At 45.8% G+C, this 25,225-nt stretch overlaps 1 protein-coding gene across 1 annotated transcript in view; it reads left to right on the forward strand.

Annotated features, from left to right (window-relative positions):
* mta1 (metastasis associated 1) overlaps positions 1 to 25,225 on the forward strand; it is a 49,850-nt gene that overhangs the window by 20,360 nt on the left and 4,265 nt on the right. Inside the window, exons 5-16 of the mRNA XM_029687648.2 lie at positions 16,651 to 16,783; positions 16,971 to 17,034; positions 18,842 to 18,959; positions 19,499 to 19,601; positions 19,933 to 20,032; positions 21,226 to 21,414; positions 22,290 to 22,423; positions 22,861 to 23,051; positions 23,466 to 23,617; positions 23,816 to 24,005; positions 24,274 to 24,363; positions 24,557 to 24,712. Of these exons, the coding sequence (XP_029543508.2) occupies positions 16,651 to 16,783; positions 16,971 to 17,034; positions 18,842 to 18,959; positions 19,499 to 19,601; positions 19,933 to 20,032; positions 21,226 to 21,414; positions 22,290 to 22,423; positions 22,861 to 23,051; positions 23,466 to 23,617; positions 23,816 to 24,005; positions 24,274 to 24,363; positions 24,557 to 24,712 (1,620 nt within the window). The remainder of the gene's footprint in view (positions 1 to 16,650; positions 16,784 to 16,970; positions 17,035 to 18,841; positions 18,960 to 19,498; positions 19,602 to 19,932; positions 20,033 to 21,225; positions 21,415 to 22,289; positions 22,424 to 22,860; positions 23,052 to 23,465; positions 23,618 to 23,815; positions 24,006 to 24,273; positions 24,364 to 24,556; positions 24,713 to 25,225) is intronic.

Here is a 25,225-nt window from a genome sequence, read left to right on the forward strand (position 1 = left end):
TGTGAGGGTGGCAGCTGTTGCCGACGGTAGCTGTGAGGGTGGCAGCTGTTGCCGACGGTAGCTGTTGCTGACGGTAGCTGTGAGGACGGTAGCTGTGAGGGTGGCAGCTGTTGCCGACGGTAGCTGTGAGGGTGGCAGCTGTTGCCGACGGTAGCTGTTGCTGACGGTAGCTGTGAGGACGGTAGCTGTTGCTGACGGTAGCTGTGAGGACGGGAGCTGTTGCTGACGGTAGCTGTGAGGGCGGGAGCTGTTGCTGACTGTAGCTGTGAGGGCGGGAGCTGTTGCTGACGGTAGCTGTGAGGGCGGGAGCTGTTGCTGACGGTAGCTGTTGCTGGCGGTAGCTGTTGCTGGCGGTAGCTGTGAGGGTGGTAGCTGTTGTTGCTGACGGTAGCTGTTGTTGCTGACGGTAGCTGTTGTTGCTGCTGACGGTAGCTGTTGTTGCTGCTGACGGTAGCTGTTGTTGCTGACGGTAGCTGTGAGGTTGGTGAATGTGGTTTCACTGGGCTGCTCATTACTGGACCTTTTTATGTTGAGACTGAGAAGAGGGAGCTCTGCATCAGACCCAGGATCTGACTGACTAGAGAATTTAAGCCTTCTGGACTGCAGCACTCCCAAGGCCTAACTCACTGACTGCACTACTGTGCGCACTCATACGACTGCATCTGTGGGGCTGAACGTTAGGTTGGGTGTCGTAGCGTGTGTGCAGAGTAGTGTGGGGGGGGGGATTCTGTGGCAGTGGGTTGTTTTTTGTGGACCAGCAAGGAGGATCTCTACATTTAATTTAAGGGGCTTTATTGGCTTGGGAAACAGGTTTACATTGCCAAAGCAAGTGAAATAGATCAAATTTAAAAAAGTGAAATGAACTGTAAACATTACTCACAAAAGTTACAAAAGAATAAAGACATTTCAAATGTCATGTCAGTGTTGCAATGATGTGCAAATAGTTAAAAGGGAAACAAAAGGGAAAATAAATAAACAGGTTGTATTTATAATGATATTTTTTCATCACTGGTTGCCATTGTGGTAACAGGTCACAAATCTTGGTGCTGTGATGGCACACTGGTATTTCACCAAATAGATATGGGCGTTTATCAGAATTGTATTATTTTTCGAGTTCTTTGTGGATCTGTGTAATCTGAGAGAAGTATGTGTCTCTAATATGGTCATACATTTGGCAGGAGGTTAGGAAGTGCAGCTCAGTTCCACTTCATTTTGTGGGCAGTGTGCACATAGCCTGTTTCTCTTGAGAGCCAGGACTGCCTGTGGTAGCCTTTCTTAATAGCAAGGCTATGCTCACAAAGTCTACATCAGTCAAGATTTCCTTAATTTGGGGTCGGGAACAGTGGTCACGTATTAGCCACTGTGTACTCTCTATTTAGGGCCAGTAAATTCTTTGCTGTGTCAAGTAATTATCTTTTTGTTTTCTTATGATTTGGTTGAATCTAATTGTGATGCTCTCCTGGGGCTCTGTGGGGTCTGTTTGTGTACAGAGCCCCAGCACCAGCTTGCTTGGGGGCTCTTCTCCAGGTTAATTTCTCTGTAGTTGATGGCTTTGTTAGGAAGGTTTGGGAATTGCTTCCTTTCAGGTGGTTGTAGAATTTAACAGCGCTTTTCTGGATTTTGTTTATTAGTGGGTATCGGCCTAATTCTGCTCTGCAGGCATTTGCTGTTTTACGTTGTATGCAGAGGATTTGGTGTTTGCCCCATTTTTTTGTGAATTCTTGGTTGGTGAGTTGACCTCACAACCAAAAAGGGAAATGGGTTCTATAATTGATTCATGTACTTTTAGCCAGATCCTAATTGGTATGTTGAATTTTGTCGTTTTGGTGGCATAGAAGGCCCTTCTTGCCTTATCTCTCAGATCATTCACAGCTTTGTGGAAGTTACCTGTGGCGCTGATGTTTACGCCGAGGTATGTATAGTTTTTTTGTGTGCTCTAGGGCAACTGTGTCTAGATTACATTTGTATTCGTGGTCCTGGCAACTGGGCCTTTTTTGGAACACCATAATTTTTTTGTCTTGCTGAGATTTACGGTCAGGGCCCAGGTCTGACAGAATCTGTGCAGAACATCTAGGTGCTTCTGTAGGCCGTCCTTGGTTGGGGACAGAATCACCAGATCATCAGCAAACAGACAATTGACTTCAGATTCTAGTAGGGTGAGGCTGGGTGCTGCAGACTGTTCTAGTGCCCTTGCCAATTCGTTGATATATATGTTGAAGAGGGTGGGGCTTAAGCTGCATCCCTGTCTGCCCGTCCCCCCTGTCCCTGTGGAAATCAAAAAAAAAAAAAAACTTATTTTTTGCCAATTTTATAATGTTGTATGTTTTTTTTCCCCCCACACCACTTTCCATCAATTTGTATAGCAGATCCTCGTGCCAAATTGAGTCATGCTTTTTTGAAATCAACAAAGCATGAGGATTTTGCCTTTTTGTTTGTCTATTAGTTAATATAGGACTATTTCTCTCTCTATCATTTGTGTTTCATATACCTTTGACTATTGGATGTTCTTATAGGTACTATAGTATTACCAGCCTAATCTCGGGAGTTGATAGTCTTGAAGTCATAAACAGCTCAATGCTTGAAGCATTGCGAAGAGCTGCTGGCAAATGCAGTAAAGTGCTGTTTGAATGAATGCTTACGAGCCTGCTGCTGCCTACCATCGCTCAGTCAGACTGCTTCATCAAATATCAAATCATAGACTTAATTATAATATAATAACACACAGAAATGCAAGCCTTAGGTCATTAATATGGTCAAATCCGGAAACTATCATTTCGAAAAAACAAAACTTTTATTCTTTCAGTGAAATACGGAACCGTTCCGTATTTTATCTAACGGGTGGCAACCCTAAGTCTAAATATTCCTGTTACATTGCACAACCTTCAATGTTATGTCATAATTACGTAAAATTCTGGCAAATTAGTTTTGCAACGAGCCAGGCGGCCCAAACGGTTGCATATACCCTGACTCTGCGTGCAATGAACGCAAGAGTGACACAATTACCCAGAGTTTAATATTACCTGCTAACATGCATTTCTTTTAACTAAATACGCAGGTTTAAAAAATATATACTTTTGTGTATTGATTTTAAAAAAGGCATGGATGTTTATGGTTAGGTACATTCGTGCAACGATTGTGCTTTTTTTCTCGCAAATGCGCTTTTGTTAAATCATCCCCCGTTTGGCGAAGTTGGCTGTCTTTGTTAGGAAGAAATGGTCTTCACACAGTTTGCAATGAGCCAGGCGGCCCAAACTGCTGCATATACCCTGACTCTGTTGCACAGAACGCAAGAGAAGTGACAGTTTCCCTAGTTAAAATAAATTCATGTTAGCAGGTAATAGTAACTAAATATTCAGGTTTAAAAATATATAATTGTGTATTGATTTTAAGAAAGGCGTTGATGTTTATGGTTAGGTACACGTCGGTGCAACGACAGTGCTTTTCTTCGCGACTGCTTGTTAAATCACCCGTTTGGCGAAGTAGGCTGTGATTCAATGATAAATTAACAGGCACCGCATCGATTATATGCAGTGCAGGACAAGCTAGATAAACTAGTAATATCATCAACCATGTGTAGTTAACTAGTGATTATGCTAAGATACATTTTTTTTTATAAGATAAGTTGCTAGCTAGCATAAAACAACTTGGTTCCTTGCTGCACTCGCATAACCGGTAGTCAGCCTGCCACGCAGTCTCCTCGTAGAGTGCAATGTAATCGACCATGATCGGTGTCCAAAAATGCTGATTACCGATTATGAAAACTTGAAATCGGCCCTAATTAATCGGCCATTACGATTAAGCGGTCGACCTCTAGAGGAAACATACGAGTCTGCTGTTAATGATTTTCCCCAAGGTTGCTGTTGACGCATATCCCCTGGTAGTTATTGGGGTCAAATTTGTCTCCAATTTTATGGATTTGGGTGATCAGTCCTTGGTTCCAAATATTGGGGAAGATGCCAGAGCTGAGGATGATAAACAGTTTAAGTATAGCCAATTTCATTGAGGATACCATCAACCCCACAGGCCTTTTTGAGTTGGAGGGTTTGTATTTTGTCCTGTAGGTCATTCAATGTATTGGAGAATCCAGTGTGTTTTGGGAGTCTTTAATAGTTGATTCTAAGATTTGTATTTGATCATGTATATGTTTTTTTCTGATCTTTGTTATAGAGCAAAAAATATTGGAGAAGTGGTATATCCATACATCTGTTTTTGAGTTTTCCAATTTTCCTAGAAGTGGTTAGATTTGATGGATTCTTCAATTACATTGAGCAGATTTCTGATGTGCTGTTCCTTCTTTCGTAGTGTATTTCTGTCTTTAGTGATTCACCATAGTGAAGGCGTAGACTCAGGTTTTCTGGGTCTCTGTTTTTGGTTGGATAGGTTCTCAATTTCTTAGGTTTTTGCATTCTTCATCAAACCTTTTGTCATTGTTAATTTCTTAGGTTGTCTGCTTTACATTTAAAATGTTTTGATAGGGAAGCTGAGGTCAAATATGCTGTTTAGGTTTTCTACTGCTAAGTTTACACCTTCACAGTGAAACCTTTTTTTCCAGGAAATTGTCTAGAAGGGATTGAATTTGTTGTTGCCTAACTGTTTTTTGGTTCTCCACACTATTTTCCTTCCATCTATAGCATTTATTTATTATTCAATTCCTTTGGCTTTGATGCCACATGATTTTGCTGTGATGTCAGTGGACTGACTGAATGCTCTAAGAGACTCTGGGTTGAGGTCAGTGATAAAGTAGTCGACAGTACTACTGCCAAGAGATGAGCTATAGGTGTACCTACTGTAGGAGTCCCCTCAGCCTACCACTGACTATGTACTTACCCAGCGTGTGACAGAGCTGTAGGAGGTGTGACCCGTTTTTGTTGGTTATAGTATATTGTGTCTAGTGAGACATGTGGCGGAGGGAATGCTGTCACCTCCAGGTAGGTGTTTGTCCCCCTGTGTGCTGAGGGTGTCTAGTTCTGGCATTTTGTTCGCCACAGACTAGTACATGTCCCTGAGCCTGGAAATGGTTGAGATCCCCCTCTAGGATGGAGACGCTGTCATCGTTTAAAGTATGGGGATTCTGTTGGGGGATATAGCTAGCACACGAGGAAATTTTTCTCTGAGATCATTTCCTTAATCATTTCTAGTCAGACGTAAAATGTTCCTGTTTTGACTAATTTAATAGTGGATTAGGTCTGCTCTATACCAAATTAGCATACACCCTGAGTCTCTTCCCTGTTTCACACCTGGTAGTTTGGTGGATGGGACTACCAGCTATCTGTAACCTAGAGGGCAACCAGTGCATCCAGCTCTTTTATACAGTGTTTCTTGTAGGATGACTGTCTGTATTTCCAATTTCTTTGAAGTCTAGTTTGCTGCTCTTTAGGCCAAATGCAAATGACATCAGACCTTGTATATTCCAGGATGAGATAGTAGAAGCTTTGTGTTCCATAGCGTCTAGTGTTGTTTTTGTGTGGTTTAGGCCCAGACCATCACAGTAGGTGTGAGCAGAGCATGTTGAGCATCTGATACATACCGCTTAGGTCGCAGGATGGGCTTGGGTGGGGGTAATAGTGAGGGTTGGGCCTGTTGCTCTGCTCATGGCCTGTTATGTTGAGGTCCTTGCCGCAGGGGCGGGGGGCATAGGTCGGGCAGAAGGGTCATAGGTCTGATTATGGGATGGCCTACATAGGGTGTGGTGAGGGTTTGCTTGGGGTGGTCTTAGCTGGTTGGGGTGTGGCTGGTGATGCTGTGGTCTGGGTGTAGGTCCTCTTGGCGTGGGTTCTCTCTGCATGTCCTTCGGGAGGGTGTTTTGCCGGTCTGGGAGGGTGTCTCGCTGGTCTGGGCGCTGGTGTCCGTTGCTCTGTTGCTCCTGTCTGAGGTGCTGGGGCTGCAGCTGAGGGTGATGTCCTTCAGGGTCCTGGCAAAAGTTTGTATTGCTGCCTTGTAGAGGTGGACCTGGTTGTAAAGGCTGTTCAAGTCCAGGGTGGAGTGGTGGGCCAGGTAGACATTAGGTTTTGAGGCATAGTCTCGTGAAATTCTTGCATTCACCCTTTGTATGGTGGCAGTGTGAAATTATTTTCGTGGTAGCAGGGTGGAGATTACCACATGTGCGTTGGGGAAAGTGGAAGAAGCTTTTTCAAGTACTCCCTTGAGTGCTGTTGTCACCCTTTCCTGCTGGCCCCTCAGGTCATTTGTGCCTGTGAATTATGTGGCTGTGGAACCCTAGTCTGTCCTCTGACAATAGCTCCAGGACATGCCTTGTGCTTGGGGACCAGGGTTTAGCCACATTGTGTTTGGGAAAAAGTTTATCCTATTGGATGTATTTGCCATTTTAAGTCAATGTGTAGCACAATCTCTGTCATGTGTGTCCTCAGTGGATGTGGGGGGGGGGGGGGGGGTGTCAGGAGGGCTGACGGGGGGCTGTTTGTTGGGTTGGCGGGTCCTTTGTTGTCTGTCCCACTGTGGTGTTGTGGTCCAGGTCTGAGGTGGGCTGTTCTGCTGTCTTGTCTGGGGGATTGTCCTGCTCTCTGTCACACCTCAGCTTTCTGACCTCGTCCTTCAGTGCCATCTGTTCCTCTTTAGGTTCTCTTACCTCAGTCCGTAGAGCAGCCAGCTCTCTGACAGCCGTCCATCTCCACCTTCTGCCTTTCAGGTCTTGTTGGGGGGGGTTTGTTGTGCTAGTCTGTTTTGTGGGCTTGGATTGTGTGGACTGGTGCTCTGAGCTCCACCGTGTCTCGCTCTGAGCTCCACCGTGTCTCGCTCTGAGCTCCACCGTGTCTCGCTCTGAGCTCCACCGTGTCTCGCTCTGAGCTCCACCGTGTCTCGCTCTGAGCTCCACCGTGTCTCGCTCTGAGCTCCACCGTGTCTCGCTCTGAGCTCCACCGTGTCTCGCTCTGAGCTCCACCGTGTCTCGCTCTGAGTGATGGAGGAGTAGTGCAGTTGTGGGACCTGGGTGTGTTCAGTGCTGGAGGAGGGTGGGTAGTGTGTGACTATCCTTTAGTTTGAAGAGGTGTGATCAGACTTAGGGGTAACTTTACATAACAAAATTACCTAGAGATTATTGTCCTTTCATTTTTGGCTAGTAGCTTCGGACTGAATATTACTCACTCAGTTTTGTGTTGGAGGGTATTTCCAGGTTCCACTGTGTTTCTTCTGCAGGTTTTGGTTTGTTAGAAGTTTTTTTTCCTTGATAGTCCTTGTTAGTAATAGTCCATTCAGGTCATTTTGTCCACAATCAAGTTTAAAAAAAATTGGATTGGAGGTTTTAATGTTTAGGTTAGTATCCTGTATAAGTCCTTGTGAAAAAATGCAAGTTTATCTACATTTATCCAACTCTAAAACCCAGGAGCCCATGAGCTCTCTCCTCTCTTCTCTTTCTCTGTGTGTTCCTGCGGGAGAACCACTGTTCATTTTTGAGAGCCGTGTGTGTGTCCCGGACAGTCCCAACTTGTGCTGGTTTGTGTGTGGAGTATGGGCCTCTTGGTTCTATGTGCAGCCAGCACCATCAGTCAGTCCCTCCAGAATACCTAATTGTCCCAAATGGCACCCTATTCCCTATATAGTGCACTACTTGCGACCTGGACTCAGTGCATTATGTAGGGAACAGGGTGCCGTTTGGGACGCTGCCCCAGACAGCCATTTGCAATATGTGAAGTATGCATGTAAGGAATGGCTCTTCACCCCATGGGTGTGGTGGTGGGCTGCTGCTGTATCCTGTCTGAGTTCTGGAGCCGTCAGCCCAAGGACAAAGAGGGAAAAGGGGGAAATCTGAGGGCCTGTTGGCTTTCCCAAACAGTGTGTGTGTTTGGAAATGGGAGAGGGGAACTTTACACTCTGAGAGTGGCCCTGTGGAACATTGTCCTTGTGTTGTACCGGATGGATTTAGCAGAGCGCTCTTATCCAGAGCGACTTACAAAGTGGTGCATTCACCTTATGACTTCCTTAAAGAGGTGGGGTTTCAGGTGTCTCCGGAAGGTGGTGATTGACTCCGCTGTCCTGGCGTCGTGAGGGAGTTTGTTCCACCATTGGGGGCCAGAGCAGCGAACAGTTTTGACTGGGCTGAGCGGGAACTGTACTTCCTCAGTGGTAGGGAGGCGAGCAGGCCAGAGGTGGATGAACGCAGTGCCCTTGTTTGGGTGTAGGGCCTGATCAGAGCCTGGAGGTACTGAGGTGCCGTTCCCCTCACAGCTCCGTAGGCAAGCACCATGGTCTTGTAGCGGATGCGAGCTTCAACTGGAAGCCAGTGGAGGAGAGCGGAGGAGCGGGGTGACGTGAGAGAACTTGGGAAGGTTGAACACCAGACGGGCTGCGGCGTTCTGGATGAGTTGTAGGGTTTAATGGCACAGGCAGGGAGCCCAGCCAACAGCGAGTTGCAGTAATCCAGACGGGAGATGACAAGTGCCTGGATTAGGACCTGCGCCGCTTCCTGTGTGAGGCAGGGTCGTACTCTGCGGATGTTGTAGAGCATGAACCTACAGGAACGGGCCACCGCCTTGATGTTAGTTGAGAACGACAGGGTGTTGTCCAGGATCACGCCAAGGTTCTTAGCGCTCTGGGAGGAGGACACAATGGAGTTGTCAACCGTGATGGCGAGATCATGGAACGGGCAGTCCTTCCCGGGAGGAAGAGCAGCTCCGTCTTGCCGAGGTTCAGCTTGAGGTGGTGATCCGTCATCCACACTGATATGTCTGCCAGACATGCAGAGATGCGATTCGCCACCTGGTCATCAGAAGGGGAAAGGAGAAGATTAATTGTGTGTCGTCTGCATAGCAATGATAGGAGAGACCATGTGAGGTTATGACAGAGCCAAGTGACTTGGTGTATAGCGAGAATAGGAGAGGGCCTAGAACAGAGCCCTGGGGACACCAGTGGTGAGCACGTGGTGTGGAGACAGATTCTCGCCACGCCACCTGGTAGGAGCGACCTGTCAGGTAGGACGCAATCCAAGCGTGGGCCGCGCCGGGAGATGCCCAACTCGGAGAGGGTGGAGAGGAGGATCTGATGGTTCACAGTATCGAAGGCAGCCGATAGGTCTAGAAGGATGAGAGCAGAGGAGAGAGTTAGCTTTAGCAGTGCGGAGCGCCTCCGTGATACAGAGAAGAGCAGTCTCAGTTGAATGACTAGTCTTGAAACCTGACTGATTTGGATCAAGAAGGTCATTCTGAGAGAGATAGCGGGAGAGCTGGCCAAGGACGGCACGTTCAAGAGTTTTGGAGAGAAAAGAAAGAAGGGATACTGGTCTGTAGTTGTTGACATCGGAGGATCGAGTGTAGGTTTTTCAGAAGGGGTGCAACTCTCGCTCTCTTGAAGACGGAAGGGACGTAGCCAGCGGTCAGGGATGAGTTGATGAGCGAGGTGAGGTAAGGGAGAAGGTCTCCGGAAATGGTCTGGAGAAGAGAGGAGGGGATAGGGTCAAGCGGGCAGGTTGTTGGGCGGCCGGCCGTCACAAGACGCGAGATTTCATCTGGAGAGAGAGGAGAAAGAGGTCAGAGCACAGGGTAGGGCAGTGTGAGCAGAACCAGCGGTGTCGTTTGACTTAGCAAACGAGGATCGGATGTCGTCGACCTTCTTTTCAAAATGGTTGACGAAGTCATCTGCAGAGAGGGAGGAGGGGGGAGGGGGAGGAGGATTCAGGAGGGAGGAGAAGGTTGCAAAGAGCTTCCTAGGGTTAGAGGCAGATGCTTGGAATTTAGAGTGGTAGAAAGTGGCTTTAGCAGCAGAGAGAGAAGAGGAAAATGTAGAGAGGAGGGAGTGAAAGGATGTCAGGTCCGCAGGGGGCGAGTTTTCCTCCATTTCCGCTCGGCTGCCCGGAGCCCTGTTCTGTGAGCTCGCAATGAGTCGTCGAGCCATGAGGCAGAATCAGGAGATAGGTTGGAGAAGGTTTGAGCAGAGGGAAGAGATGATAGGATGGAAGAGGAGAGAGTAGCGGGGGAGAGAGAGCGAAGGTTGGGACGGCGCGATACCATCCGAGTAGGGGCAGTGTGGGAAGTGTTGGATGAGAGCGAGAGGGAAAAGGATACAAGGTAGTGGTCGGAGACTTGGAGGGGAGTTGCAACGAGGTTAGTGAAATAAAGTAAAAGTCCTTCAGAGCTCAGGATCTGAGGTGTCGCTCCTCTCTTCTTTCCCTCCTCTACTCGTAAGGCCTCTCATTCATCAATAATTGAGAATTGGTACGGGCAGGTGAGATGGAGAGGCAATTTGTGGAGAGTATGGATTTGGTGCTGTGCCAGAAAATTGGCTGTGTCTTTTTATGGATAGAGCGGGTCATGGCTCAGGGAGTCAGTCAGGGGCTGGTGATAATGTTGCCACTGCACCGGTCTACCACCTGGCTACATACCCCCAGGCCAAAGCAGGCCTGATGGTTGACCCTCTTCAACTCGGGCTGGGAATTGCCTGGGACGATATTAACACAATACTGCCTATACAATATGTATTGTGATTCTATATGTACTGCGATTTGTATTGTTGACAAGGTACAGCCGACTAGTCAAATATAATGTAATCCAAAACTAATTGGCCCCGCTTTGTCCGGGTTTGGACGGGGTAGGCCAGGCCGTTATTGTAAAAAATAATTCTTAACTGGCTTGCCTAGTTAAATAAAGGTTACACACACTTCACACACACACCACTCTGACCATTTACGTATGTCCCCATTACCAGTAAAACATAATCAAAACCTATTTCTTTCACATACTTGCTGTGCTGTTTCGTTGTTCATTTGTACAGTCGTTTCATTCTCAACCAGGATTTCTATGGAACGCCGTTTGAGTCGTTGCGTGTCAAATAAGATACACGTTAAGTAAGCTTGTTGACCAATCACGACCTGAATATGACTGCACGTCACAGAATAATTTAACACGTTCATTCATTTTTTTTTACGTGGCTATTACACATTGATTACACTCACTTGTATTTCATGTCACAATGCTTCATTGATACGTATGCTGTGATGCTGGTAAAGTTGTCTCGCTCACCTACAGGGCTGGTCATTTAAATAAATAAAAAGCTAGCTAGATCATGGATGCAAACAATGTTCTTCCACTTTTATTTGATTTCACCTTTATTTAACCAGGTAGGCAAGTTGAGAACAAGTTCTCATTTACAATTGCGACCTGGCCAAGATAAAGCAAAGCAGTTTGACACATACAACGACACCGAGTTACACATGGAGTAAAACAAACATACAGTCAATAATACAGTATAAACGAGTCTATATACGATGTGAGCAAATGAGGTGAGATAAGGGAGGTAAAGGCAAAAAAAGGCCATGGTGGCAAAGTAAATACAATATAGCAAGTAAAACACTGGAATGGTAGATTTGCAATGGAAGAATGTGCAAAGTAGAAATAAAAATAATGGGGTGCAAAGGAGCAAAATAAATAAATAAAATACAGTAGTGAAAGAGGTAGTTGTTTGGGCTAAATTATAGGTGGGCTATGTACAGGTGCAGTAATCTGTGAGCTGCTCTGACAGTTTGTGCTTAAAGCTAGTAAGGGAGATAAGTGTTTCCAGTTTCAGAGATTTTTGTAGTTCGTTCCAGTCATTGGCAGCAGAGAACTGGAAGGAGAGGCGGCCAAAGAAAGAATTGGTTTTGGGGGTGACTAGAGAGATATACCTGCTGGAGCGTGTGCTACAGGTGGGAGATGCTATGGTGACCAGCGAGCTAAGATAAGGGGGGACTTTACCTAGCAGGGTCTTGTAGATGACATGGAGCCAGTGGGTTTGGCGACGAGTATGAAGCGAGGGTCAGCCAACGAGAGCGTACAGGTCGCAATGGTGGGTAATATATGGGGCTTTGGTGACAAAACGGATTGCACTGTGATAGACTGCATCAGATTTGTTGAGTAGGGTATTGGAGGCTATTTTGTAAATGACATCGCCAAAGTCGAGGATTGGTAGGATGGTCAGTTTTACAAGGGTATGTTTGGCAGCATGAGTGAAGGATGCTTTGTTGCGAAATAGGAAGCCAATTCTAGATTTAACTTTGGATTGGAGATGTTTGATATGGGTCTGGAAGGAGAGTTTACAGTCTAACCAGACACCTAAGTATTTGTAGTTGTCCATGTATTCTAAGTCCGAGCCGTCCAGAGTAGTGATGTTGGACAGGTGGGTAGGTGCAGGTAGCGATCGGTTGAAGAGCATGCATTTAGTTTTACTTGTATTTAAGAGCAATTGGAGGCCACGGAAGGAGAGTTGTATGGCATTGAAGCTTGCCTGGAAGGTTGAATATCAATGAATACGGCTGCACAGTAATGTTTCTTATCGATGGCGGTTAAGATATCGTTTAGGACCTTGAGCGTTGCTGAGGTGCACCCATGACCAGCTCTGAAACCAGATTGCATTGCAGAGAAGGTATGGTGAGATTCGAAATGGTCGGTAATCTGTTTGTTGACTTGGCTTTCGAAGACCTTAGAAAGGCAGGGTAGGATAGATATAGGTCTGTAGCAGTTTGGGTCAAGAGTGTCCCCCCCTTTGAAGAGGGGGATGACCGCAGCTGCTTTCCAATCTTTGGGAATCTCAGACGACACGAAAGAGGTTGAACAACATAGCAAAACGACATCTGTTTCAGTAGCTATAGTTGCTAGCTAACTATATAGCTAGGTGTCATCTAAAAAATAACCCTAATTTTATAAGACTGCTCTTATTTGATTAATAGTGGGTCAGACCCATTTGTGAAGCTAGCCACAATAAGGATAAGCCCAATATTGGACTTTGCGGTTAGCCTTCAAAATAAAAATATGTCATAGACAGTGATGTAAATGAATACAAAGTAGATTTATGCCAAAATTGAATAGATCATGCTAAATGAGGATGGAATGTTATATAAAATCAACAAAAGACACTAATTTGTTAATTTCACATCTGTTAATCACACGGAATGTATTATTCTTTAGAACTGCATTGGGGCATACTTATTTCACTGTAGTCTTAACTATGGATTGTGGATCAATGACATGGGTTATCAGTCTACTCCGTGACACCCAGAGAACATTAGCGTTGTAGCTCTTATTGCGGGACTCTGAAACAACTGTGAATTGAGCCACATTTTTTGTCAACCTATGTATATTGAACACTATTCCGGGGAAAATCAATACAGCGTGGATGTTTTTGGAGTCTAATAACTCTGAGGAGGACGTTGGGAAAACAACATGTATTGAGTAGAGGTCGACCGATTTAATCGGAATGGCCGATTTTAATTAGGGCCGATTTCAAGTTTTCATAACAATCGGAAATCAGTATTTTTGGGCGCCGATTTTTATTATCATTATGTTTTAATGTATTTATTATTTTTTATACTTTTTATTTAACTAGGCAAGTCAGTTAAGAACACATTCTTATTTTCAATGACTGCCTAGGAATGGTGGGTTAACTGCCTCGTTCAGGGGCAGAACAGATTTTCACCTTGTCAGCTCGGGGGATACAATCTTGCAAATTTACAGTTAACTAGTCCAACGCAATAACTACCTGCCTCTCTCTCTTTGCTCTCCACAAGGAGACTGCCTGTTACACGAATGCAGTAAGCCACGGTAAGTTGCTAGCTAGCATTAAACTTATCTTATAACAATCAATCAATCATAATCACTAGTTAACTACACGTGGTTGATATTACTAGATATTATCTAGCGTTTCCTGCGTTGCATATAATCTGACTGAGCATACAAGTATCTGACTGAGCGATGGTAGGCAGAAGCAGGCGCGTAAACATTCATTCAAACAGAACTTTTGTGCGTTTTGCCAGCAGCTCTTTGTTGTGCGTCAAGCATTGCGCTGTTTATGACCAAGCCTATTAACTCCCGAGATGAGGCTGGTGTAACCAAAATGAAATGGCTAGCTAGTTAGCGTGTGCGCTAATAGCGTTTCAAACGTCACTCGCTCTGAGCCTTCTAGTAGTTGTTCCCCTTGCTCTGCATGGGTAACGCTGCTTCGATGGTGGCTGTTGTCGTTGTGTTGCTGGTTCGAGCCCAGGGAGGAACGAGGAGAGGGACGGAAGCTATACTGTTACACTGGCAATACTAAAGTGCCTATAAGAACAAAGGTTAATGAAATACAAATGGTATAGAGGGAAATAGTCCTATAATTCCTATAACTATAACCTAAAACTTCTTACCTGGGAATATTGAAGACTCATGTTAAAAGGAACCACCAGCTTTCATATGTTCTCAAGTTCTGAGCAAGGGACTGAAATGTTAGCTTTCTTACATAGCACATATTGCACTTTTACTTTCTTCTCCAACACTTTGTTTTTGTATTATTTAAACCAAATTGAACATGTTTCATTATTTACTTGAGGCTAATTTGATTTTATTGATGTATTATATTAGATTAAAATAAGTGTTCATTCAGTATTGTTGTAATTGTCATTATTACAACATTTTTTTTTTAATTGTCCGATTTAATCGGTATCGGCTTCTCCGGGCCTCCAATAATCGGTATCGGCGTTAAGAAATCATAATCGGTCGACCTCTAGTATTGAGTAGACTGATACCCCTTTTCATTAATCCCCAATCCTTAGGTAAAGCTGTACAGTGCATTATGAATGTCAATACACGCAATGGGCTGACTGGGGAGGTGATTTCACACACACAGTCCCGAGATAAGAGCTACAACGCTAATATTTGTGTCAAATGTGCAAAATCAATGTGCAAAATCAATTTGCACATGCGCGCATCAGGTTTAGGCATGGTGTTAAACTAGACATCGGGCTGTTACCGATGTTGGCATTTTTAGCTAATATTGTCCGATTCCGATATGTTAACCGATATATATCGTGCATGCAACTACACAGAAGCAAGCTTAAATACGGTAAAAGATCCCTCATTTATGCCCATTGGCCAACTATCTATTGCCTGACCGTACATGATTTGTCAGATTGGTTTGGCTGTGGGACTATGGACTGTAGTGTCTGTCCATTCTGTGATGGTGTCTATAAGAAGAGAGTCTCTATAAGAGTCTGTCTTGTGGGTGCTGAGTGAGTGTTGGCGAGAGTGAGCACTTATTGATTCTGGTCCCACTTCCCTTCTCCTGGAAATCCTTTGATTGCTTCTCTCTCCGGTCTCTGTTTCCCTCTCTCCGGTCTCGGTTTCCCTCTCTCTGGGTTCAGTCTCCCTCTCTCCTGGGTCTCCCTGTCTCCGGTCTAGCGCCTTCTCTAATGAAACTTCAAATGAGCTGGAGCACGTGCCTGCTGGTCTCTCTCGTCTTCCCTCTCCCTTCTTTCTCTCGGTCACCCTCGCTCCTTATATATATATATAGATGTGGATCTTAATCACACATAGTGCATTTGGAAAGTATTCAGACCCCTTCACTTATTCCACATTTTGTTACGTTACAGCCTTACTCTGAAATTTATTAAATTATTTGTTTTCCTTATCAATCTACACAGTACCCCATAATAACAAAGCAAAAACAGGTTTTTAATTATATAAAAAAACAGATCCTTTTGTTGTCAGACCCTTTGCTATGAGTCAGGTCCCACAGTCGACAGTGCATGTCAGAGCAAAAACCAAGCCATGAGGTAGAAGGAATTGTCCATAGAGCTCCGAGAGGCACAGATTGTGTTGATGTACAGATCTGGGGAAGGGTACCAAAACATTTCTGTAACATTGAAGGTCCCCAAGAACACAGTGGCCTCCATCATTCTTAAATGGAAGAAGTTTAGAACCACCTAGACTCTTCCTAGAGCTAGCCGCCCGGCCAAACTGGGCAATCGGGGGAGAAAGGTCTGACAAAGCTCTAGAGTTCCTCTTTGGAGATGGGAGAACCTTCCAGAAGGACAACCATCTCTGCAGCACTCCAACAATCAGGTCTTTATGGTAGTGGCCAGACGGAAGCCACTCTTCAGTAAAAGGCACATGACAGCCCGCTTGGAGTTTGCCAAAAGGCACCTAAAGGACTCTCAGATAATGAGAAACATGATTCTCTGCTCTGATGAAACCAAGATTGAACTCTTTGGCCTAAGTGCTAAGTGTCACATCTGGAGGAAAGCTGGCACAATCCCTACAGTGAAGTATGGTGGTGGCAGCATCATGCTTTGGGGATGTTGAATCCATTTTAGAATATGGCTGTAACGTAACAAAGAGTGAAGGGGTCTGAATACTTTCCGAATGCACTGTCGCTCTCCCGCCTCCCCCCTCGTCTCCCTCCCATATCACACGCATCCAACGCCTGCTGCTGCAATACAGTCTCTTCTGTGTCTTCTCCCACATGGAGAGGGGGGTATAAAGAAAGAAGTAGAGGGAGAGGTTAGAGAGAAACATGCTGGGGGAGAATAGAGGTGCTTATAGACAAACTCACCAGTCCAGGCAGGGATCAATATTCTCATTTACTAAATGAGCCTGGCACCTGCAGTGCCACAAAGCATTGACGTGAACTCCCATGGATCATTACCCTAGGTCATCTGCCTCATTACCCTAGCTACCTTCATGGTGTGAATACTGTTTTTGTTTTGTCGTCACTGTTTTCCTGGAAAACAAATCTCTGTAGCATCTAATCCTTTAGTTTGGCTCGAGGTCTCTGGTTCTTCAGTATGTGGTGCCCGCACTTGGCTCAGTCCTTGCCAGTTCTGCCCGAAACCCCCGTTTGTGTGTGTGTGTGTGTGTGTGTGTGTGTGTGTGTGTGTGAGCGAGCGAGTTAACTAACATGACCTTTGACCCCTATCAGGAGAGCTGGAGGAGGAGATGGAGAACCCGGAGTTGAACCCAGTTGACCTGCCAGAGAAACAGAAACACCAGCTGAGACACCGAGAGTTGTTCCTGTCCCGGCAGCTAGAGTCATTACCTGCTACACACATCCGGTATGACATGTACTTACCATCTCACCTTATGTTAGCTCCTTGCTACAGACCATGAGAGTTGGTATATGTTAAAACACAGCCTGGAAAACAGATGGCACTTTCACCTGTATTATAGGAACGCATTGGTGTTATACGGCTGTACTGTATTTAAGAGCTACATCTCAATCAGATTGTGTGTCTGTCTCAGGGGGAAGTGTTGTGTCACTCTGCTCAATGAGACTGAGGCTCTGAAGTCATATCTGGACCGGGAGGTAGGTGGCTGTCTTTACTGTCCTCACACACTGTCTTCTCAGAGAGTGAATGGTGTGTGCCATAGCCTCTTATGTATGGCTTAGATGTACAAGTACCAGTCAAATGTTTGGACACACCTACTCACATTCAAGGGTTTTAATTTTTTTTAACTATTTTCTACATTGTAGAATAACAGTGAAGACATCAAAGCTATGAATTAACGCATGTGGAATCATGTAGTAACCTCCCCAAAAATATTTTTAAAATCAAAATGTATTTTATATTTGAGATTCTTCAAAGTAGCCACCCTTTGCTTTGATGACAGCTTTGCACACTCTTGGCGTTCTCTCCACCAGCTTCACGAGGTAGTCACCTGGAATGCATTTCAATTAACAGGTGTGCCGTGCCTTAAGTTAATTTGTGGAATGTCTTAATGCGTTTGAGCCAATCCGTTGTCTTGTGACATGGTAGGGTTGGGAATGCAGAAGATATTTTGTCCATTTTATGGCAAGATCCGCTCAAATAAGCAAAGAGAAACAACAGTCCATCATTACTTTAAGACCTGAAGGTCAGTCAATACGGAAAATGTCAAGAACTTTGAACATTTCTTCAAGTGCAGTCGAAAAAACCATCAATTGCTATGATGAAACTGGCTCTCATGAGTACCGCCACAGGAACGTAAGACACATAGTTACTTCTGCTGCAGAGGATAAGTTCTTTAGAGTTACCAGCCTCAGAAATTGCAGCTAAAATAAATGCTTCAGAGTTCAAGTAACCGACAATAAGAATAAGAGACTTGCTTCGACCAAGAAACACAAGCAATGGTCATTAGACCGGTGGAAATCTGTCATTTAATCTGATGAGTCTAAATTTGATATTTTTGGTTCCAACTGCTGTGTCTTTGTGAGACTTAGAGTAGGTGAATGAATGATATCCGCATGTGTGGTTCCCACCGTGAAGTATGGAGGAGGAAGTGTGATGGTGCTTTGCTGGTGACACTCATTGATTTGATTTAGAATTCAAGGCACACTTAACCAGCATGGCTAGCATAGCATTCTGCAGCGATAGTCCCACTAAGCGCAAACCAGATTGGATATATTTTGTCACCTCCCAGGCTGTGTAAGGGCTATTTGACCAAGAAGGAGAGTGATGGAGTGCTGTAACAGATGACCTGGCCTCCCCAATCCCTCGACCTCAACACAATTGAGATGGTTTGGGATGAGTTGGACTGCAGAGTGAAGTAAAAGCAGCCAACAAGTGCTCAGCATATGTGGGAACTCCTTCAAGACTGTTGGGAAGGCATTCCATGTGAAACTGGTTGAGAGAATGCCAGGAGTGCGTAAAGCTGTCAAGGCGAAGGGTGGCTACTTTGAAGAATTTAATATTTATTTTGTTTTGTTTATCACTTTTTTGGGGTTACTATGTGTGTTATTTCATAGTTTTGATGTCAATATTATTCTGCAATGTAGAAAGTAGTAAAAATAAAGAAAAACCCTGGAATGAGTAGATGTGTCCAAACTTTTGACTGGTACTGTATAACCATGTTGGATGAGTTTGTGTGTGTGCCTGTGTCCAACTGACTGTGATGTGTGTTAGTTGTGAGACTTAGTGCTGTATGAATAATTCAGTGTGTTGACCCAGAATGTTCTTCTCACAGTCAGTAATGAGGAGACGAAAGACTGCTCTCTACATACGTGCATACATACATACACACACACAAACAATCCACAACCCCACTCAATTTCTTAATTCCTACTTCTCTAACTCTTTTCTAATGTCTCTCCTCTCTCTATCCCACTTCTCTTCCTCCTCCCTCTCTCTCTCCAGGATGCGTTCTTCTACTCCCTGGTCTACGACCCACAACAGAAGACTCTGCTGGCTGATAAAGGGGAGATCAGGGTGGGGAACAAGTACCAGGCAGACATCACAGACTTCCTTAAAGAGGGTACGTACGCCAGAGACACTCGTACACAAAACTGGACTGTTAGCATTTTCCATAGGTAAATGTGACACGCTGGCTGGTAGATTAGCCTCCTGGCTAGTATTCTCTCTGGTAGTGCAAGCAGGGTCCGATCTCATCTCAAGGCTCAGTCAGTGGGAGGGCATGGGCGTCTGTTCCACTGCCTAATAAACCCACTGCAATTGGAACAATTTTGCTACGTGATGACAAGGAGTGTGTTATCAAAGTGAGTTTTACTGAGGAGCCATGTCACACCAATAGAGTTGGAGAGGGTCAAAGGGCAGGATATTCACCGTTTTGTGTATCCCTCTATCGAATAAATTGTAACAACACACCCCAAGACTGTTGTCAATTTAGCCAGAACTAAATTGACTTTGGTTAACCACAGGGCTGTCTAGTCCGATAGTGTATCAGACTGGTGACTGTGCTGACTGCTTACTCACTGGTGACTGTGCTGACTGCTTACTCACTGGTGACTGTGCTGACTGCTTACTCACTGGTGACTGTGCTAATTGGACCCCCAGGTGAGGAGGATGGCAGGGACCTGGCCGAGCTGGAGGAGAGGGTGTGGGACCCCAGCAGTCCCCTCACAGAGAAACAGATCGACCAGTTCCTGGTTGTGGCTCGGTAAGTGGCTCCGGTCCGGTGGGCTGTGGTGACTGGGTAAGTGGTTCTACTGTAGGGGCAGTGCCTTGGTAAGACTGCTGTGAACTGGATAGCCAATGTAAAATATTTTTCAGTAAGACATTTTTTGGCAGGCTCGGTAAAACGGGGTGCAAGGGTATCGGATCAGTAAGACTGGTCCATTTAGTCAGATTTGCACTATTGCCAAAAACATGATATCTGGCACTCTGTAAGTCGCTTTGGATAAGAGCATCTGCTAAATAACGTACATGTAAAAATTGTATCCCTGTCTCATCCATCTCTTTCCCTCTGCCTCCTCATCCCTCTCTCTCAGGTCAGTTGGTACCTTTGCGCGGGCTCTAGACTGCAGTAGTTCTGTCCGGCAGCCCAGTCTTCACATGAGTGCTGCTGCTGCCTCTCGAGACATCACCCTGGTAAGACACACACACACATTGCCCACTTCCCTAGGTAGGGTCAGGCCAGAGTTGAGTGCTGTTAGCCCAGGGGTATGCTGGGAGCTACAGTAGAAGGTGTGTATGTGAGCTTGTTTGTGTGTGTTCGCTTGCCATAGTGTGAGGATCAGTAACGAGGAGGCTTCAGCCTGCCCCAGACGCCACACGTTCCGGCCCACTTCTGCACCTCATATATAAAACATGAAACACAGGCCTCCGAGCTACAGCTTTCAGAGTACACACATCCATGAACACATGCGCACAACACACATCGTCTCAGACTCGCCAATGGAGACGCTCACACTAAGTCAAGTGACAAGATAATAGCCCATCCACTTCTGTTTTTTGACTATGCTTTGTTCCTTAAACTTGGTGGCTTTGACAAGCAGAATAATGGGGACCCTTTGCTTGAATTGTATGTTACGAGGGTGGGTTTTGTTTGCTGGGTGTATGTGGAAAAACCAGGGTTGTGTTCATTAGGGCACACAGTTATCTCTTAATTCAAAGACTCAATCATGGGCACTCTTACTGACAGTTGTGGCTGCTTTGTGTGATGTATTGTTGTCTCTACCTTCTTGCCCTTTGTGCTGTTGTCTGTGCCCAATAATGTTTGTACCATGTTTTGTGTTGCTGCCATGTTATGTGTTGCTGCCTCGCTATGTTGTCCTAGGTTTCTTTTTATGTTGTGGGGCGGCAGGCTAGTCTAGTGGTTAGAGCGTTGGACTAGTAACATAAAGGTTTCATGTTCAAATCCCCGAGCTGACAAGGTACAAATCTGTCGTTCTGCCCCTGAACAGGCAGTTAACCCACTGTTCCTAAGCCGTCATTGAAAATAAGAATTTGTTCCTAACTGACTTGCCTAGTTAAATAAAGGTAAAATAAATTTTAAAAAATCAAATCAAATGAAATGTGTGTTTTGTCCTATATTTATATTGTATTTATTTATTTTAATCCCAGGCCCCCCCCGTCCCCGCAGGAGGCCTTTTACCTTTTGGTAGGCCGTCATTGTAAATAACAATTTGTTCTTAACTGACTCGCCTCGATAATGTTAAATAGAATTTAAAAACGCACAGAAGTGTTTCATATTGAACCAGTACAGATGGTACCTCCCCAGTTTTGATGTGTTTCTTCTGTTTTGTGCCTACCGAACACTACCCGCCCCCTCCTCTCCCCAGTTCCATGCCATGGACAGCCTGGATAAGACGCGTTATGACATGACGCGGGCCATCGCTGCGCTGGTTCCCCAGGGAGGGCCTGTTCTCTGCAGGGACGAGATGGAGGAGTGGAGCGCCTCCGAGGCCAACCTGTTTGAAGAGGCCCTGGAGAAATACGGAAAAGACTTCACAGACATACAACAGGACTTTGTGAGTACAGACCGACGGGAAGCCAGTCAGGAAGGTTCTGCTGCCTTGGCTTGGACTAGCCTCGACAAGGAGGCTCTGATGTACATGGAACCGGCTCAGTTCAAGGCTCACAATATGTATCTCTGGGATGGGCAACTGGTGGCCCGCGGATCAATTTCCCCATGGCAGAATGACTATTACATGAAATTAGTTAGAAAATTGCTAAATCTTTACCCCATGGCAAAATTTGTAGCATTGCAGGAAATTAACTGTAAAATGTAAATGTTTTCTCTCTGCTTTCAAGAGGGTAAAAATGTTTTGCTCGCAAGGTGGGGCCAATTTTTTTTTTTGTGTGTGTGGCCCCCACCCCCATCAAAGCTGCCCATCCTTTATGTCTCTAATAGTGAGACACTCAACTCAGAGACTCACAGGCATCCTATTGAGAGCCCAGCATGTCTGCTGTAGCCATAGAGACGGATACTGTATGTCTATATCTCTGTCAGCCAGGTGCTGCTGTTGCCCTGAGGGGGAAGAATAAATGAGGTTTCTGCTGTCTTTACACTGTGCCTCATTCTGCCACCTGGTGGTGGGTTAGTCGGTGCACTACTCAGCCCACAGCCACGGGCTGCTGTTAGGGGTGGGGCTTGCTCTCTGGCATCCTGACAATTCAGTTGCCTCTTTCAAACTTTTTTTTTTTTTTTTTTAAAGAGCGCAGTGCTCATTTCCCCCTGCCGAAGATCAAAGTATTTGCTTACAAAGATGTAGGAAATGTAATAATGTAGTGCCCTAAAGCATGATGGCGAGGACCGCTTTGCTGTGAGGTGGAAACGGCTCTAAAGCATGGCGGTGGGATATCTGTGATGTTGAAACCGCTTGTGTCTCGTCCTCCCCGGCAGCTCCCCTGGAAATCCCTGACCAGTATCATAGAGTACTACTATATGTGGAAGACCACAGACAGATACGTACAGCAGAAACGGTTAAAAGCAGCAGAGGCAGAGAGCAAGTTGAAGCAAGTCTACATCCCCAACTAGTGAGTATCTGTCTGGCTGGCTACTGGGGACTGGGATACTGTGATTTCTTGTCAGACTCCTACAGCGGGTCCCAATTTGCACCCTGCCGCGAAGTCTTCGGCCTTTGCAGATCGGAATGCTCTGTATAAGTGTAATCGGCAATGGTGGAGAGTCTGCAAACAATGGCGGGATGGTGCCGAAGGGTTAGGGAGATATTTGGGACTGGCTGCAGATGACTGTTCCCACTAGATGGTCAAGCTGCAAAGTTTTTTTTGGTCTTCATTTAAGGTTTGGGTTAGGCATAAGGTTATCAGTTAGGTTTCAAATCTGATTTTAAGAAGAGAAATTGTAGAAATAGGCGGGGTTTATGACTTTGCAACTTGCCCAGATAGTGACGACCGCAGATTATACAGTACGTTGCATCTCTGTCTCTGATCCTCTGCCCACTTCCTCATAGCAACAAGCCCAACCCCAACCAGCTGAGTGTTAACAGTGTAAAGCCTGGAGGTGTGGGAGGCCTGGTGAACGGCTCCGGGGCGGCAGCTGGAGCCGCAGTCGGAGCCGGGGGTTTGCCTGGAGCCCTGGGGGTGATATCAGTTCCCCCAGGACAGACCCCAGGTCTGGGCCGCGCCTGCGAAAGCTGCTACAGTGAGTAACGCCACAACTGTCCTGTTTCCTGGATGATGTAATAAAGACCATGATGATGTTAGAAAAGAGACCAGGAATTAAACCTGGGAGTCAAGAGTACTCCTAGTACAGATATACAGTACCTCTTGAAGAACCTTGAGAATCACTCTCATTCTAGTATGATCTCTTCCCCATGCTTGGGTAGCAAGGCTCCAAGCCAAGCCTCCATCTCTATTGCTGTTCTTTAACAATGAAGGAGTGGGAGTTAAGACGGGAGAGCGAGGCAAAGCTCAGCTCACGCTGCAGTAGAATCTATTCCGAGCTATTTTAGTAGTGTTAATAAAGTCTTAAATGATTTAAAGACTCACTGAGTCTGTGTGTGGGTGTCTCTCGACGTGTGTGTGTGTGTGTCCTCCTTTCTCTCTGTGCATGTAGCCACCAGCTCGTACCAGTGGTACTCGTGGGGTCCCCCCAACATGCAGTGTCGTCTGTGTGCCTCCTGCTGGACCTACTGGAAGAAGTATGGAGGACTGAAGATGCCAACCAGACTAGAAGGAGAGCGACCTGGACCCAACCGCAACAACATGGTAAACAACTCAAACAGATCATGTATTAAAAAAATATAAAACCATTTTCAAGGATAATGCGAAACTGACCAGAAAACTTCCCAGCCCTTCTGTATAACAACTTACAACTTTTTGTCTTGGACTCCACTCTTGTCTCTGATTTGTTGTCCATTCTCTTGACAATTTCTCATATCCTCTCTCTCTTCCCCCACCCGCCAGACTCCTCACAGTGTTCCCATGCGTCACGGTGGGAGCCCCAAGTTTGCTGTCAAGACGAAACAGGCCTTCTACCTACAGACCACCCAGGTGACACGCGCCGCCCGACGAGTTTGTCAGGACATCATCAGACCGCGCTTCCTCGCCCGACACCCTTACCTCCCTCTCAATACAGCCCAAATCAAACAAGAGTGTGAGTACTGTACCCCTCAACCCCCTACTACCACCTCACCACCCAAAATCAAGGCGTAGCGAGAGTACGACAAGGACCTGGGTCCTGTTCATTAAGGTACCAAACGGACAAAAACTAAGTAAAACAGGGAGGGACTACCTGGAATTGTCCAATAAGAAACCCTTGTTTATTTTCCTGGTGCAAAATGTTTTGAACCGGTCTCAGTGGCTGTCTTATGTAACGGTCTGCTGAAATGTGGTACATGCATTCTGACTCTGGTGCATTTCAGGTGCGCTGCGGTTGCCAGACGAGCCCAAAAAGCCCTTGCCGCTGAAGCCAGTTGAGAGGAAGCCTCTGGAGTCTGTTGTCCGATATCTAGGTGAGGATCTGTTACGCCCATCTGTAGTCTCTAATTTTCAGTCTGCTAAATGGCATACTGTATTATATATTGTCTGTTTTAGCCAGTGTTGATTTGACGATTTAAACTCATATCTTTCCGTTCTCTTCCTTTCTCTCCCTCCTGTCTCTTCTGTCCTCCTCTTTCTTCTGTCCTCCTCTCTCCGGGTCCCCAGAGGCCCACCCGTGCCCTCCCAAACATGACCCCCCGCGTGGCCAGACGGTCACCACGGGTAGCCTGACACCCATCAAGTCCACACCCAACATCCTCAACAACGGCTCGCCCACCATCCTGGGCAAACGCACCTACGAGCAGCACAACGGCATTGATGGTGAGAGACCGAGGTGCGGGAGAGGAGTAGAAAGGGGTTGGGGCCCTTGGGGATGTTGATGGAAAACCGTTGTGGTCATTGCTGCACTCCATTGGGGTTTGAGTCGGCACCCCAACGTCTTGTGTCTTAGCGGCCATCTTTTTTCTTTTCTTTTTTGCAGCCTCCCTTTCTCCACCCCTCCCCCTCATCTCCCTTTGTCTCAATGTAACTGGTTATACATGCCCCTCTTTTTTTTTTCGCTCACCAACTTTCCGCCTTTCACTTTCTCTCTCTCCCTTGACAGTTTATTATTTTTGCACCATCTGTCTCCGTCGCTCTCCTTTACCCCCTCTTTCTTATCTTGCACCGTTCTCTTCTTTTTGTTTGTTCTACTCTCTCCATTTCTCTCTCTTTGTCTCTGTACATCCGTCTCAGTAGGCTGTAGTGAAGGTTGGTTTCTTTCTCTGTGGTGTTTATCGCTCTAGGCTACGGCGGGTGTTGTCATGGTAACGGCGCGGTAGCCAGGACCTATCT

The sequence above is a fragment of the Oncorhynchus nerka genome, linkage group LG18 (genome assembly GCF_034236695.1).
Source record: "Oncorhynchus nerka isolate Pitt River linkage group LG18, Oner_Uvic_2.0, whole genome shotgun sequence".
In the NCBI taxonomy this organism is placed as follows: Eukaryota; Metazoa; Chordata; class Actinopteri; order Salmoniformes; family Salmonidae; genus Oncorhynchus; species Oncorhynchus nerka.